At 34.0% G+C, this 16593-nt stretch overlaps 3 protein-coding genes across 4 annotated transcripts; all 3 read right to left on the bottom strand.

The window, feature by feature from the left end:
- Positions 1-648: 648 nt before the first annotated feature.
- Positions 649-3409, bottom strand: LOC120173545 (MYB-like transcription factor 4). The gene is made up of 4 exons (XM_039180679.1): positions 3280-3409; positions 1120-1249; positions 905-999; positions 649-818 (listed from the first exon to the last, which is right to left on the bottom strand). The coding sequence occupies exons 1-4, from the start codon at positions 3407-3409 to the stop codon at positions 649-651; spliced, it is 525 nt and encodes a 174-aa protein (XP_039036610.1).
- On the bottom strand, positions 3359-6725 carry LOC120170217 (multicopper oxidase LPR1-like). 2 transcript variants are annotated; one of them, XM_039178204.1, is made up of 4 exons: positions 6446-6725; positions 4551-6008; positions 4336-4434; positions 3359-3429 (listed from the first exon to the last, which is right to left on the bottom strand). In XM_039178204.1, exons 1-3 carry the CDS (start codon positions 6644-6646, stop codon positions 4381-4383), a joined length of 1713 nt encoding a protein of 570 aa, XP_039034135.1. In that variant the 5' UTR covers positions 6647-6725; the 3' UTR covers positions 3359-3429; positions 4336-4380. The 2 variants fall into 2 exon arrangements, with proteins under 2 accessions (XP_039034135.1, XP_039034128.1); XM_039178197.1 differs by lacking the exon at positions 3359-3429 and having other exon boundaries at positions 4178-4434.
- Positions 6726-11234: 4509 nt separating this feature from the next.
- LOC120170234 (heavy metal-associated isoprenylated plant protein 37-like) lies at positions 11235-13136 on the bottom strand. The gene is made up of 3 exons (XM_039178210.1): positions 13049-13136; positions 12828-12903; positions 11235-12513 (listed from the first exon to the last, which is right to left on the bottom strand). Exons 1-3 carry the CDS (start codon positions 13085-13087, stop codon positions 11414-11416), a joined length of 1215 nt encoding a protein of 404 aa, XP_039034141.1. The 5' UTR covers positions 13088-13136; the 3' UTR covers positions 11235-11413.
- Between the last annotated feature and the right edge of the window lie 3457 nt (positions 13137-16593).

A 16593-nucleotide genomic window follows, 5' to 3' on the forward strand; every position in this document is an offset into this window, starting at 1 on the left:
AACCTTTGCCAACTTATAAGGATTAGGATCTCCTCACCTATATTTATTTGCCTTACTGCCTCCCTTGTTTTTGTTTTTGTTATTAAGTACTGATTAAGTCCAACCGCGTTGAAATTCGGGAGATTTAAGTTCCACTTGGTCTGTGTGTTTCTATTGGTTAAAGCCTATTGGAGACCTTTATATTGGAAATTTTTAGAATGGATGTCATACATTAAAATTCACCGTTATTTTATAGGGTAAAATTTATAAATGAACATTAAATTTTAAATTGATTTTTTAGACATCAAACTTTCAAAAGTTACATAATATACATTAAAATTTAGATTTTTTTTATAAAATGAGCACAACACGATTATTTACCCTTAACAACATTTAATGATTAGTACATATATTTTAATAAAATTCAAAGTTTAATATCTATTTTGTAACTTTAAAAAAATTAATAACAAATAAAATCATCTTAGAAAAATATAATGATCATTTATGAATTTAGATAATGTATATCTAAACAGAACATCATCAGTATAACTAGCCCTAGTTTTCTAATGTCTTAATGTTGACAATCAAACTGACTGGCCTGAAATATTATAGGTCTTCTAATTTGTTCGACTGTTTCTGTTTTTTTCCCCCTGATCATCTTCAAGTTCATCAGCGGTTGCAGCTTAAACACTGATGGTGAGATCCAGCCTCCAGGTTCAAATCAGGGGGCCGGTTACGGCATGGCTCATCGTCCAAGCAACTCGTGGCTTCGGAAACTTGATCGTTGTCACGTTGCGATTTCGATGGCGGACGAATATTGGTATCACCGGTAACCGGAACTTTTGGACCGGGTGATATTCCACTTGCACTAGTTTCGAAATTATGTGGAATTTGAGGATTACACGATGGTTATTTGGATCGATACCCATATTTATAAGCTTCCTTCTTAAATGAGAGTTCCAATAGTTCTTCACCTCATCATCGGCTATTCCGGGCAATCTTCCGGCTATCAACGACCACCTGAATTATTTTACGACAGTGAAGGAATACTAATCAAAGTTTATACAGATTAAACAGGCAATTTTCTCAGAGTATTAAAAAGAAAAAAAGAGTATATATATAAAAAGAGAGAAATGGAACGGATTGCCTAAGAGTGCATGAAGCTTGTTAATGAGATCCTCTTCATCCTCAGTAAAGTTTCCTGTTTTAAGGTCAGGCCTCACATAATTTCTCCATCTCAGCCTGAAGCTTTTCCCACACCGAAGGAGCCCTAAACCAATTATTTACAAAAAGCAATAATATAAAAGTTGTCTTCGTTGTTCTCCATTCACATGCGCATGATGAACCGAGGGGTACTGGGTTCAGAGACGGAACTATTAAAGGACTAGATGCCCCCCAATTTTCTTAGGGTAAATTACACATTTAATACCTAAACTATTAGTTTTAATCTATTTAGGTATCTAAACTTTTAATTTTTTTAAAATCATAACTAAAATTTAGTTTTTATTTAGTTTTTAGTGTATATATATATCGAGGGAGAGACAATAATCATTGGTATCTAATTTATTAATCGATTAATTCGGATCAAGTACTGCAGATGTGAAAGCGACCCTCCCAACCCAATTTGATCTACTCACAAATGTCAATATTTGAACCTCTGGCCTTGTTAAAGGATCTAGTATCTCATCCTATTAAATAAACTTATTTTATATATATATATTAATATATATTAAATTCTTAAATCGGTCCTTAAAAAGTGTATATAATAAGTTGTTAAATGTAGTTATAAAAAAATATGTGTACTACTTTAAAACTTAGTAATCATTTATTAAAAATAGTTAACATTCATTTTTTTTGTAATTTTGTTTTATTTTTGAATGAATGAAAATATACTCCTTTATTATTTCTGATTTCAATATATAATTTTTTTTTCTTCTATTTGGTTGTTCATCTTTTTTGAGTTGATGACTTAAACTAAGTTATTAAATATTCTGTTGGGATTTTGGATGAATCTCAATTTAACAATCGAATAATTTACCAAGAGGGGTGAAGTGGATTTGAGAAAATTTTAGGGATTAATGAGATTTAAAAATGAGAAAATTTGATGCACAAGGACTTATAGTGGTTCGACTTCTCAACCAAGTCTATATCCACTACCTAAGCTTCTCACTTAGAATTTTCTAACAAATTTACTAATTTGTTCTTTCTTTTTCCAGGACAAAGGGATAACATTTACAAATCCCTATCTTTTCAATGGCTAAGATATAACCACTCCCTTTTTACAAAAGGTTAAAAAGATGTAAACAAGAACACCTCACAATGTAGGTGTTTACAAAATTAAGCTCACAAAAACAATTAAAAGATTTGCAATGAGCTCAAAAACACTTATGTACAAGGAAAAAAGAAAAATAAGAGTGAAAAAGCTTTTCTCTTGATATCTATTGCTTGGATAGGTGTTGTAACCTTCTTCAAGTGTCCTTAACTTGTTTTTATATGTTAGAATGAGTTTGTGGTCGTTTTTAACCGTTGGAGATTAATTTTCTGCAAAATAAAACTACTCAGGACATGGAGTATCGGTACTCCTTTAATGAGTATTGGTACTTCCTTTGTAAAATTTAAATAAACCAAACGTTAAAGACCGTTGGGCTTGACCAGTATCGATACTATGCTTCATGGTATTGATACCACTTTGTAAACTAGTATCGATACTCCTTTGAGTATCAGTACCTATTTTGCATTCTGGAATTTGAGTAATTTGGAAAACAACATGTATTATCGATACTACCTAGAGAGTATCGATACTTCTCTTACCTTTGGTATCAATACCACATGAACAATACACATGAACAGTATCGATACAACTTACCCAGAAAACAGTTTTGTGCTCAAATTCTAGTTTAATGGACTTTGAATTATTTTTGAAAACTTTGAACAAATTCAATCAAGTCCAAAAATATTTTGTCTTAATTTGTTATATCAAAATATTATAAAACATAGTTCAACATATTCAACTTTTAATTTTATTTCAATTGAAAGTAATAAAATATTATAACTAATGTATACATTTTTTTTTAAAATGGCCCCCGGCAAATAACGTTGAGTTCCACCATTGACTGGGTTGAAATCGCATCCCTCGAAATTTCAAATTCTTATATAATTTAGATATTTTCTGTATATTTTCTTTGGTAATACAATATTGTACCCATAAAATTTTGTAATTATGTGCAACATAAAATCATGTGTATGCATGCATACATATACACACACGTGTATGTATATATATAAAGTAGAGATGAATACCTGCAGCTTGAGGAAGAGTACGCCAGCAACCTTCACCATGAATACGAATGTGATTTATGAGCTTCTCGTCTTCTTGCTTAGACCATTCCTCTTTATTTGTGTCTTGCTTATCACAGCATGGCTTCCTCATTGTCTCCTTAAAAACAAAACCTAAAAACTGATACAATATTCAGATATGATAGCAATCGGATGAAAATCGTCTAATTTAGTCAAAACTTTAGTCTAACTATTAACTAAAAATAACAATACCTTAAGCTTTTTAATGAAAAACAAATAAAAAAAAATCGTCTTTTTAATGAAAGTATGTAACCCTTCATCTCTACAAGAAAGAAAAACTTAAGGTATTGTTATTTTTTGTGTTCGCCGTTTGACCACCTAAATGGTCTTCTACCTTCACTCTCTCATTTCTACGATTTGGTTTTTTCAAGAAGCTTTTCAAAATGGGTTAATTGCTTGGTTCGTATATGTACTATATTGAATTCCTCAGTGTCATACATATCGTTTTTTTCTTAATTTTATACAAAAGTATTTCTCTATTAACCACTTCGGCTACTTCCATGACCAAATCTAACATAGACCATAACACTCTCAACCAGATTTAGTCGAAAATTGAATTAGATGGATAATCATAGATCGAATTCAAATAAATATTCTTGAACATGCCAAATCACATATTATATTTAAGGCTAAAACATGACGTAATCATCACTTATAAGCATTTTCAAAGGGGTTTATTGATTAGGGATTAGATTATAACTTGTCATAATTTTAAAGATCAAATTGTAATTAATCAATAGCTAAGGGTTAATTTGAAGAAAATTCATTAAAATACGTGGCATTAAGAGCAAGATTTTCATTCTTTTCTCCTAGATAAAAAATATTAAAAAAATGCATAAGAGGGACGAAAGATTTTTGTTCATTAATTATATAAACCATACTCTGTCAACATTACATTTCCAGTTCGTAAAGATGCGTCTACTTTATATTTCTACGCTTTAACATTCATGTACTTTTATATGTCTACGACTTTATAAAATTCCCTCTCCTCATACTCATCAGTGATAAACAACACAAGTTTCTGGCAGCTTTACAACATGTTCCTCATTTCATCACCATAAGTGGCCTCATCATCGCATTATCTTCGTGATCCAGTATCTGCATTTTCAGACAATATTCAATATTTTACATTCAAATATGCATCGAGAACACGAATATTTTTAAAAATATATAAAATAATAACATATAAAAGAAAAAATGACGAAGATACTTACATGACAATGATACACGTAACCGGGCATCCCAGTTGGATCAAATGTGTATGACGTGTTTGAATGTATGTAAGAAAACCTAACCAATATCCTCGTCACGTATCCGGGTGTCATCTTATACACATTCTTCCATCCCTTCTCATGTGCTGGCACCTCTATTTTTCTGCCACGTGAGTACTTGCTTATTTGGCACTTGACGGCATCGTTCTTTTTCGACATGCATCCCTTTAACTCCTCTGCGTTTACTAGCTCCGTTTGATCCAACACCCTAAACAGTCCTAAATGAATGTGCATTGGATGATTATCCTCCGTCAAATTAATCACATTCCAGATCTCACTCGTCCCCGCCTTCGGTGTCTCCGTCGCCGGCGCTTCATACGGCTTTGCGTTAATGTAAAGATGCGTAGGCTCATCGATGTCGCTCGTGTATTCGTACATCGCGATGTACCTTGTATGCTTCGCACTGGATGAATCCGGTGACGGATATTTGATCAGCTCATTGGGAACTCGTGAGGTGTCAAGTTCCGGCTTTTTCTTGATGTTGAATTTCATGATCTTACCGTTTGATTCATTGACCGGATCGCCGGACGGGTAAGGGTAGGGTGCATCGTTAGCTAGAACAGCTTCATCGGTCTTCGACTTTGAAAAGTCAACGACCACGTCAGTAATCTCGGACGGGGCAAGTAGAGTTTGCTTGGTCACCACAGGTTCCCCAAGATAAGTCGAGTCGGCTGCCACGTGGACGAATTCCAAGCCATTGGTGAAGAAAAATCTGAAGAATCTAGCATTGCTGGCATTGATTATACGGAATCTGTATTTACGACGGCGTACCGTCATCTTCGGCCACGCTTTTCCGTTCACGATGATTACGTCGCCAAAATACTCCGGCTGCCACTGGGGATGTATAGAGGGATTGTTTCCGGTGGAATTCATGTATAAGGATCCATCCTTACGAAAACCACGATCGAAAACGATTAAATGGCGGTCGAACTCGTCGCCGGAAGGAAGTTTAAGTGGGCCCTCGACCTCGGGGTGACGAATAACATAGGCCCCAATCAGACCGGCCAATAGGTTGACTCGGGTCAACCCCATGGCATGATCATGATACCAGAGATTTCCAGGCTGTTGATTGTTGTTGTAGTGGTATATCCTCTTAGACCAGGTGGGACCCTTCTCTTTGAATCCGGCGGTGAACCACGAGTTAGAATTCCCATCGCTGGCCGGTTCATGGATGCCACCATGGAGATGCACCACGGTAGGGATCCCCGTCTTGGTGGCAGGTACGGCGGTGGGGATTGTCGGATCCCATGGCAGGATGTGCTTTGGCGGGAGATGGTTTCTCCACGTCACGTAAGTGTCGACTCCGTGAAGTGCCTCGATGGTCGGGCCAGGGACCGTCGCGGTGCGCCTCGAAGCACCATAAGCGAACACGGGCGTCGGAGGCAAGTAGCTGTGGAATCTCTGCAATCTCGAAAACAAACAAAGACAAAGTAGATCGATTACTATGATGTTGAAAAAACAATATTTTTCTCCTCGAATTTACCAACACCATTTAATTAAAATCTTAAAATAATCGTGTAATCAAACCGAAACTAAAAACTAATTAATCAAACCACGCCTCATGGCTTACTTAAATTACATCACTCAACACGCTGCCTACTTTATATTGGGAAAGCACCAAACTTTCCAACTTGCTTTGGTGTTTATGCAATTACGTGAATTTGCCAAAGTTTTTTTCTCTTCTTCTCTGCATGATTTCCCCCTTTAATTAGAGTATGCTATAAAATTACAAAATTGAGCTACAGGGAAAGAAACTAATTCATAACCAGGTAAGGAATTGAAAAGAAAAAAAAAGGATTTGAGAAGTATAGATACAAGACAGAAAGGAATTGGCTTACCCATTTCTTCTTAAACATGCCAATGGAGAGTGAGTGAGCTACGGGGGAAGCATTCACCATACGAAAACCTCTGATTTTGGGCATATCCGGGAGCTCATCCACGAACATCTCCAACCGTGATGGATTCAGAAGCGTATCTTCAGCGCTGAGCTCTCTCAGGAGAGCTAAAAGAAGGAAATGAAACAGCAGAATCCTCCTCATGGGAACCCAAAACAGAGAGCAAAACAGAAACAGAGATAAGGCCTTTGGAAACGATGACCACTTGATGGTTTACTTTACTCACGGGGTAACCTCTTTTAGATTCTTTCTGTTTATATACCTCCGATATTAACATCTCTTATAGGATTTGTATTTCGATTAATTAAATTAAGTATTCAAACTACACTTCTTACTTAAATTTAAATTTTTTAAAATAAATATTTTATATTTTCAACGTTACTATTTAAAGTGTTATCTTTAAAAAATCCGTTAAATATTAATTAATTGTTTTGTCTACTTACACACACAAAATTACCCTAAAAAAATTGATACATCTAAAGTAAAAATGTATGATTTGAATATTTATTTTTAGTATTTTTACATTGTGGTTAATTACATTAAGATACTACATTAATAGTCACAACCTCTGCTTTTATTGTTTTTTATAATTTTCTAAGTATAATAGGAATACTTATTTTTAAATTAAGCCTTTGTATTTGTACATTAACAAATTAATAAATAAATTCTCAAATTTTATATCATCCTACCATTATCTTTTATATCATCATAGGATTCCATAATCAAATTCCACATAATAAGGTAATAGCTAAGAATACTTTGTTATGAACAAAAATACCCTTTTATTAATAGGACAGACAAGTTTCTAAATCCACCTCGCCAGCTCCGACGAAAAAACAATCTCGGTTTTGCTGATTTTTTCCCGTATATATAAAAGTTAAACAAAATAGAATTGTAACTCAAAGCGACCCAAATAATAAAGAGAATATTAATTTTTCTAAGTGATCCGATTTTAAATAATTTATTTATATATATGTGTGTAAAATTATTCATATTTAATATAAAACATAAATATCACTTTATAATCATATTAAACTCTTAAAAATAAAACTTTAAAACCAGTAAATTTTTTTTATAAATATTTACAGATTGAAATGCTTTCATTTTAATAAAATTTTCAAATAAGTCTCGACCATGTATTCCATTCTTACCCAAGTGGAATGTATTCGAAATCATTGATGTCTCTTCTTCTTCTTCTTCTTCTTCTTTAATAATATGAGTAGCGTGTACTGAATGGAACCCTACATTTAGCCCAAATAGTCAATCTTTATGCAGATTCTGAAACCTCATGTTTTTGTCTCTATTGTTTGCAGAACTTTAAACCTTTTCTCTCTCTCATCTGTCAACTGCACTTCCTCAAAGTCTCCCACTGCTTGGACTTAATTTGCTCGATTCTTTCCCATAAAAAGAAATGATTTTTCAATACCATCAGATGTGAAATAAATTATTTTAAAATATCGTCTTTATAATGAACTTTTTGTAATACTAATTCGAATTATTCGATGAAGGTAACAAATACCAGAACATGTGTTCATACGTTCATCATATTCAACTTTACCAGTCCCTTTGGTTTTCATAATGAGCAAGGAGAATAATTCTTGTGAACCTTTTCAAACGAACCAATGGAACTTTCTACATAAACTACTATAAAGTTGATCATTAATATATTTATTTCTTGTGGATGTCCAGAGTGTAAAGCAATTAGGTCGACCATCAACTTTGAACAAAATTAATTCATTTTAATTTCGTTTAGCACTTCTACTCTTATTTTAGTTATTGTTTTCTAAAAAAGTTATGAATTAATTTAAGTTTAAATTATCCATAACTATATGTACTGATATAATGCAGTACTCTTTAGTTTTTTTCTATACCTAACTATAAGCTCCATTTTTGAAGCACTATGATGGGGTGAGACTAATGTAAAGCTTTAGGTTGAATTCGAATAAAGAAAAGCAAGGAATCGAATTCATTGAGTGGCCTCAATGGTTAAATGGAGTAATATTCTTTCTTGAGGTTCTGAGTTCGAACAATTGTGTCTATAAAGTAATATGTGTACGTTATTAATGATTAAAAATATTATCAACAAAGCGAATATGGAGCCTATTAGTGGAACTTTTAGTGCCCCATGTTGGCTCTCTACTTGGTTGGAGTTATAACATTTTAAAGTAAACTCAAATAATGAGTGTCATATTAGATCATCAAAACAACTAAAAATTATTAGTTTTTAATACCAACAGGAGTTAATTTAAGTGGTAAGCAACTTGATATCGTTTAAGTAAGGTATCGAGTTTAAGTCTTTGTGTATGTAGAAAACTCTTGCTGGAAGACTCACTCACCAAAATCAGATGTGTGACACAAGTCGGTCCGGATTAATTAAAGCAAAGTCTTGAAACCGAAAGGAAAAAAAAAGATAGTTTTTAATTATTGACTTAAGTGGCAAACTAGCAATCACTTCTAGCCAAGTATTTTAACATAGAGTTTATAAAGTTATACACCATGAATCATGTTATCAAACTCATATAAAGTTTAATTTTGTTGTTAAGCTTATTGAATTTTATTCAGTTGAGAGTGTGATTGGTCCTTTCTTCTTTGGTCTCAATCCAAGAATACATTTTTTACAACTATTTGGGCTCAATCCCAAATCTAATCAAGCCCAAACAAGTCCAAACTTGGTCTAACTCTTCCTGATGGTCCTTTAAGTTCATTAATAACCTATTCTGGTCAACCTAAGACCCTTGACCCGAAATTCAGTACGTTAGACCATCAATAATGACTTAAGACTGATTGTTTACTAATGATTAATGGTTATCTAACTGTTGGGTGATATTAAGTCCTAGAGCCATTCGTTAACTTGTGATTGATGATATTCTTGTGTAGTATACTAATAAATGTTGGTAAGCAAAATATCCTAAATAACGATTATATATATTTATTCATATGCCTCTTTGTGTATACTCGCATTATTTAATTATATTTTTGAAGTGTGTGAAGTATAATGGAGTATAATTGTAAAGCTTATTGTTTGAATGTTTATGTTCACAAGGTAGTAGATTGTGTTCGTTTCAAAGGAGTATCATCGTCGAAGGAATTCTAACATCCCCTTTCTCAAAGTACAACTTATGGTTTATATTAATATTGTATGCGTATTCATAGGACCTTGCTAGTAACTCTGTCTATAAACTCTAGTATTATTTTGGCTCACATTTTTTCATATTCAGAGTCCCGGTTTTGTTTAAGCACTATTATGTATTGAATTTTATTTATTATACATGTTTTTAAGAGTATTGATCGTGTTTGATTAAATTTTGAATGGTTTGAACTTGGAGTCGTTTTGATGGTTTAATGTGAAATTCTAAGCCCGTTGAATCTTAAGAAGAAGAAGACGAAGAAGAAGATAAAACTAATTTAGGATCGAAGGGTGTTGCTAGAGTTTTCGTTTCTATTGGTGATGGACCAAGGACTTGGGTGAGCTTTTAAGCTATGTAGGAACCAAATACACCTATTTTTATTGGACTCAAAGAATAAACAAAAGAATTACATTTTGAATTTAATTCGAAAGTTAATTTATTTAAACAAGCCTAATTAAGATTGATTTCAACTTAGGGACTAGAATTTTTTTGGACTTTAAATGTTGGAATTGGGTGTTTACGGAGTCTGATTTTAATTTGGATTTGAGTTAATGGGATACATTTCTAATACCAGATAACTAAATTGCAACAGTTTCGACTGTCGGTGCTTTGTATTTTTCACGAGCAAATGCTTATGTCAATCATGCAGCACATTAATGGAGTCAGGCTCCAAATTAATATTTTTGGCTATGATTATGGCTTCCTGCAAGCTACTTTTACACAACCAACCAACAATCAACATTGTTTCCACCTTTTTTTTACCCGCTTTTCTTCTGTTTCAATGGTTTACTTTCATGCAATTATTAAATGCATCTTAAATTCTTCTCAGAGTATCTTACTTATCTCCCTTTCAAACGCCAATCATATTCATATGCTCCTGAAGGGGAGAGATTCTTTGTGAGAATTTAAACTGCACATCTTCATGGGGCACCAGTCCACAAACTCCACCATGCCCCCATCATTCTAAATGTCGCAAATGAAGGGGAAAACTGCTGATGAGAAAAAAACGAGTTTTGTCCGTTATTGCTGGTTATTTTTTTATTTGGGTAAAGAGTAGTAGTCGGTAAAATTGATATGTATTTTTCTGTGTAACATGAAGACTTGTAAGTCAACAAGATAAATAAATTTAAGAGTAAAACTCTTGAATTTCATTCTCTAGATCACATAGGTATGTTAAAGATCTTGTACATGCACTATAATTCACTCTGAGACTATGAACTCCTTAAAGACTGATCAGCTATAAAATCTATCGGAAGATGTTTGATTTGCGAAGGTACAATAAAAAATGAAACTAGCATCACATGAGATCCGTTTTAAAACCAGTTATCTCTGCACAGTGAAAGGATCAGTGGAGCAAAGATGGTGATATTGGGTTAAGGTGGTTCCTGTCCTTTTCCAATTGGCCGCAGCTGACTGACACCATCACTCAACCAATGGCACGCCCCATCCACCTAACCTATAACAAAAGCATAGACTTTGCAGCACTAACGTGACACATAGTGTCAACCCAGCTCGGTCCTACCCTCTCTGTCGTTATTCCCTGTGCAGTTGCAAGTAACCGATGTCACCTTGTCTCCAATTGGAATAAAATAAGACCCCACTCCTTAATTTTAAAGATAAATCACATTTTCATTATCCATGTGAAGAATAAAAAAGTACTAGAACACAAGCAGGCAGAGCTGAAGTTAAATACTACTTAAATAAGATTAAAATATAATAGCAGACTCAACAACTACACTTGAGATTTTGTACTCTCCCATTACACAGTAGAATTACTAACTCGTTACATTATTGAACAGCTGCTGCTTGTGTTGTCGTCACTGAACAAATGGGTTGTTGCTGTAGATTGATGATCAGCATTGTAATTGTGCACTTCAGGGAATGAGTTTGGTGGTGGAGGGTTGTAATTGTAATAATAGCCGGTGTTTGGAGGGATTAAAGGGGATCTATGATACATCATCTGAGGTTGTTGCTGCAGGGTATGCCTGTTCTGCAGGTTCATCATCGATGATGGATAGTTATGGCCGTTGATGTTCATGAGCACCGACGATGGATAATGACCGGTAGCATATCCGCCATTTGGGAAACTAGATGCAGGAGGCCCCTGCAAGCAATTGTTGGATTGAACTTGATGGTATCCTCCAACAGCATTGGGATTGGCTGCTAAAACAGAAGCAGCATTGGGAACAACATTAGCACCAATTCCATGAAAACCCGAAAGACCAGCAACAGAGTTCATGTCATTTCCCCTCTTGGCCTCGGCTGCAGCATTCATCTTCACAGCTGCTAATGTTTCTTGATCAAGCAAACCAGGGTTGATCTTCATTCCCATATTCTGATTGGGGTTCCGATTCTTCCCACCATTCCCATTCATAACATTGTTGTTAATATTATTGATATTGCTGGAATCTGGATTAAAGTTCCCAGCACCTTTCTTAGCACCATTTGCAGCGTCAAGAGCTTGATGTCTCAGCAAACCGCCAAGCTGACCCAACTGACCGAGCTGATTCAATTTGAGAAACTGCAACTCATCCTCTTCATCATCTTCTTCATAATCACCCGTGTTCTCATCCTCTTCCTCTGGAATGGAAATGGGAAACTTCTGCTGCTGGTTCTTGAACGCTTCCATACCTTTGAGAATACCTTGCTTCTGGCTTTTGTTTTTGTTGTTGTTGTTGTTGTTGTTGTTATTGCTCTTGTTGTCATCTTTGATGCAGTTGTTCTTTTGCTTTTGGTTTTGATCCTGATTCTGGTTGGACTTTTGGGACCAAACCTCAGCATATTTACCAGCTCTGACCAATTTCTTGATCAAAGTTGCAGAGTCAACACTCCCTGAGACTGTAACTTTCTGCTGCTCTGCATCAATGCTTACTTGGTAAACACCTGGAAACAAAGAAGAAACAACAAATACAAAACTACATTAAAAAAAAGTTAGCCAAAGCATGTGCACCAGTTATGGGGGCCAATGAGTTGGAACTTTTCCCAGCTGACTGCCCCAGGCAACTGCAAATAGTCCAAATATCGTAATTTTCTCGGGAACCAAGCAAATAACAATTTCTAGCAAGTAAAACATGTTGACATGCAAGATAAGAGTCATAGAAGTAGAAAAAAAAAAGAGAACAATCCACAATCAGAGACCAGAAAAGGAGAAGAATGCAATGATGAAAGAAAGCTAATGCTAAAAGTGAGAAGAGCACCTTCAATTCTCTGAAGGAGTTTCTTCACTTTCTGCTTACAACCGTCACAATGTATGTTCACTTTGAGAACACAAGTCTGGAGACAAGGAAAAGCAAACAAGCGGGGGGAAAAATAAAGATTCTTCATAAGAAAAGACCAGGATCCGCTACAATTTGTTGTACATGTAGATTTAAAAATAATAATAAAGAAATCAAAAAGAAGGGTATAAGAAGAGAAAGACCTGAATCTTGAGCAGCTTAAAGTCTTCTTCTTTAGTCATTTCTTCACCTCTAATGAATGAATGAAAGGCACTAGTTCAGTAAGAGGAAATACAGGAGCAAATGAGAGGAAAAGAAAAGCACATGAACTTTTTAAGCTTGAAAGCTAGTTTCTCTTCTTGCCTTTAATACCGTAAAGCAAATGCAGAACCCTTCTGAGATGATGTGATTTAACGTTAAATACTGAAGAGGAAAACAATAATAATAAAAAAAAGAACAGCGACTTGACAAGCCGACTTCTATCCCTGTCCTGCTTCTCACATGTACCTAGGCCTATAAATCAGTAGAGTGTAATTCTAGTATTGTTAATTTGATTCTATTTTAAAAAAAAATAAAATTTTTAAATTTAAAATTATTAAACCCAACTTAAATTTCAAATCAAAAATAAAATTTGACTCGATTTAATTTGAAAGATTGTACAAAAATTGTTAAGCCAACTCAAATTTGAAATTAAATTTAAAGCCCGATTCAAGCAAAAAAAAAAAAAAATTAAACTCGAAAATTTCGTAAATTTAGCTCAATTAAAGTTCAAACTCAAGCTCGATTTTAACTCAAGATCGCTTCAAACTTAAACTCAAATCTAAATGTTAAATACATGGAGATTTTATTGATAATTTGGTCTTATCAAATTTAAAAAAATTAAAATTTAATATATTATTTTTTGAATTGATCATAAGTTTTTCAAGTCGAATTAGCTTGTTTTGGCTAGATAAATACTTGAGTCAAATTTATTCGATTAATGTGTTAACCAAATTTTGATCAAATTGAGTTTAAAAAATTCACCATATATTTCATCTCATTTACAGCATCCTTTTGAAAATTTTATTTAAAATAATGGAAATGATAGTAAAAATTCAAAAGCTTTTGAATTTGTGGATTCTTTTGCTGAAATGGTTGGTTCCCAGAAGTGTTGTTTTGGCAATATATAGAGTGGTATTGTAACAGAGTCAAAAACCAATCCACCAATGGGGAAGTTGATCAGAAAGTGAGTTTGGTTAACTCTGTTGGGAGTTGGGACCAACGGCTTCATCTAAGTCGGCTTGGGACTTGTGAAAATTGTCCCTTTCTCACTCACTCTCCAAATTTCTAATCTTTCTTCACATTTTACATAATTCTAATGGCGTCCACACAGTCACTGCAATAAAATTTGGTTGCCTGAACGACCTCACCTGACTCTGGTCTGCGGTTAATTCCTTTCAAATATTGTCTGCAACTCTTAATCTTTTGCTCATTTTCTTTCATCCCTTTTCTCTGTTTCCTTTGAGTAATGCACAATTTCTGCATCGCTTTTCTCGGGTTTTTTTCCCGTTTTCTTCTTAAAATTTTCGGGCTTTCTTCGCAATAGAATCTTTTGTTTTTTCTTCTGAAAACACTTATAATCATCACTCTGATTCTTTTTTAACCTTTTCTTGAGTGTAAACGGTTAGGTATGACTCATAAGTATACCGATAAAGAGGATAAGGTTAATTATAAAATTATGTATCAGGTTTTTTATTATAAATAGATGTGTAATCTAAATCTATGAGATATTGAATAAAATTTCTAGCGCCGTCTAGGCACCGAGGACGTAAGCACATTACCGAACCTCGTTAAAAATTCTTATGTTCTTTCATTTTCTTTACCCGATTCTTCAACATAAACTAATCCCAATATCATTTTTGGTTTGTTTTATTTTTACTTTTATCATTAAGCTTTTAATTATTATATTTTAATAATTCACATTATCGATTTATCATTATTTGATCGATGAATTGTTAATTTATGTTTATAAGATCATGCAAGTTTGACATTAAAATATTTGGATGATAGTTTTTTTAATAAATTAATATCCATCACCATATTATTATTGTGGGAGTCAAAGCAAAAGATATTTTCATCCATGAAAATTAATTCATTATTGTTTATTGTTTTCATCATTATAATACGAAAAATCTTAATCGTAATAATGATTTTTCATACTTGATTGGAATAATTTTTTATATTTAATAAAAAAGAGGAGATTCACATTGTTAAAGATATTCTAGAAATCAGGTGTTTGTTTGTTATGACATGCGATAAATCAAGTGGTTTTCCTTGCGATTATGTTGTTGCAACAGGTGGATGAACAACAGTTGAGATATCATCTTAATCATCATAAATACATCTTAATCATCATAAATAGCCTATTCTTTGTATGATTTATTATATTTCTTGAATCAATAAGATATGTATTTTTCAGTAATTCTTTTTCATGTTTAACTTGGTATCAGAGCCAGGTTACAGACACTTTTAGTCTAGTTGTTCATTTTCTCATGGTGAATATTCTGATATCGCTTGTTGTTATTTGTAACTGACAAATAAGGCAAGTAGACGTAAATAACGCATTCTTGAAGGGATTATTGTGTAAAGATGTTTACATACAACAAATACCTGGGTTTGAAGAACGTTCAGCTGATGGTGCCGTGTTAGCTTGCAAACTGAAAAAAACCTTTGTATGGACTGCGTCATGCCCCAAGGAAATGATTTCTGAAGTTGCAATATTTCTTGTACAACTTAAGGTTCAAATCCTCAAGGGTTGACTCCTTATTTTTTCGCTTGGCTAATGGTAAGGTTACATACACAGTGGTGTACGTTGATGACATTCTAGTCACATGTAGGCTGGTAGATATCAAGAAGATGCTGATCAAGTCATTCACAAAGCTTAATGACAGGTTCTCCTTAAAGGATCTTGGATAATTAATTTTTTTTTCTTGACATAGAGATACATAGGTATGAGCATGGCTTGATTCTTAGTCAAAAGAAGTTTATCACATAATTATTAGAGAATAATCAAATGTTTGATGTGAACGCTGCCACAACTCCTATGGCCACCTCGTTTAAACTTAGCAGGCATGATGGGGAGTTGCTACGAGATCTTCGACAGTATAAAAGTGTGGTAGGAACTCTTTAATATATTTGTCATACTCGTTCAAATATTTTATTTGCAATCAATAAGGCTGCCTAATTTTTGCAAGAACCCACAGACGTCCATTAGTTGGTCGTTAAATGAATCTTACGATATTTACGAGGCACTTTAGAAGTTGGACTTTGGTTTCCCTCTCAAGTGCAAAAGTCTTTGACTCTTAACGCCTTCTCTGACTCAGATTGGGGAGGAGATATTGATGAGAGAAGGTTAATCTCCAGATACTGTGTCTATAATGGAGGCCATCTACTCTCATAGACTTGAAGAAAAAACGTGATGTGTCTTAATCAACTGCGGAAGCCGAATACAAAAGTTTGGAAAATGTAAATTCTGAAGTGATGTGGGTGAAGGCGGTTTTACATGAGATGGAAATTCCTTTACTAGAAGCACCAAAGGTGTGGTGTGACAGCACCAGTGCAGTTGTTGTGGTTGTGAATCCTATTTTGCATTCTTAGAGTAAACACATTAAACTAGACCCACACTTCGTGCGAGAAAAAGTTACAGCACAAGAAGTTCAATTCAATTACTTCTCTACCAATAGTCATGTTGCAGATGTATTGATAAAAC

This window comes from Hibiscus syriacus, unplaced genomic scaffold (assembly GCF_006381635.1).
Source record: "Hibiscus syriacus cultivar Baekdansim isolate YM2019G1 unplaced genomic scaffold, ASM638163v2 tig00003041_pilon, whole genome shotgun sequence".
Classification (NCBI taxonomy): domain Eukaryota; kingdom Viridiplantae; phylum Streptophyta; class Magnoliopsida; order Malvales; family Malvaceae; genus Hibiscus; species Hibiscus syriacus.

Bases quoted from the DNA above. Each gene is read 5' to 3' on its own strand.
- LOC120173545 (XM_039180679.1), bottom strand. From the start codon at position 3,409: ATGAGGAAGCCATGCTGTGATAAGCAAGACACAAATAAAGAGGAATGG. The intron at 1,250-3,279 runs GTATTCATCTCT...TAATTGGTTTAG, and splicing joins TACTCTTCCTCAAGCTGCAG to GGCTCCTTCGGTGTGGGAAA. The intron at 1,000-1,119 runs GTTCCATTTCTC...AAAATAATTCAG, and splicing joins CATGCACTCTTAGGCAATCC to GTGGTCGTTGATAGCCGGAA.
- LOC120170217 (XM_039178204.1), bottom strand. From the start codon at position 6,646: ATGAGGAGGATTCTGCTGTTTCATTTCCTTCTTTTAGCTCTCCTGAGA. The intron at 6,009-6,445 runs GTAAGCCAATTC...TCGAGATTGCAG, and splicing joins GCATGTTTAAGAAGAAATGG to AGATTCCACAGCTACTTGCC. The intron at 4,435-4,550 runs GTAAGTATCTTC...CTGAAAATGCAG, and splicing joins GTTACGTGTATCATTGTCAT to ATACTGGATCACGAAGATAA.
- LOC120170234 (XM_039178210.1), bottom strand. From the start codon at position 13,087: ATGACTAAAGAAGAAGACTTTAAGCTGCTCAAGATTCAG. The intron at 12,904-13,048 runs GTCTTTCTCTTC...CCTTGTCTCCAG, and splicing joins TTAAGCTGCTCAAGATTCAG to ACTTGTGTTCTCAAAGTGAA. The intron at 12,514-12,827 runs GTGCTCTTCTCA...CTTTGTTTCCAG, and splicing joins ACTCCTTCAGAGAATTGAAG to GTGTTTACCAAGTAAGCATT.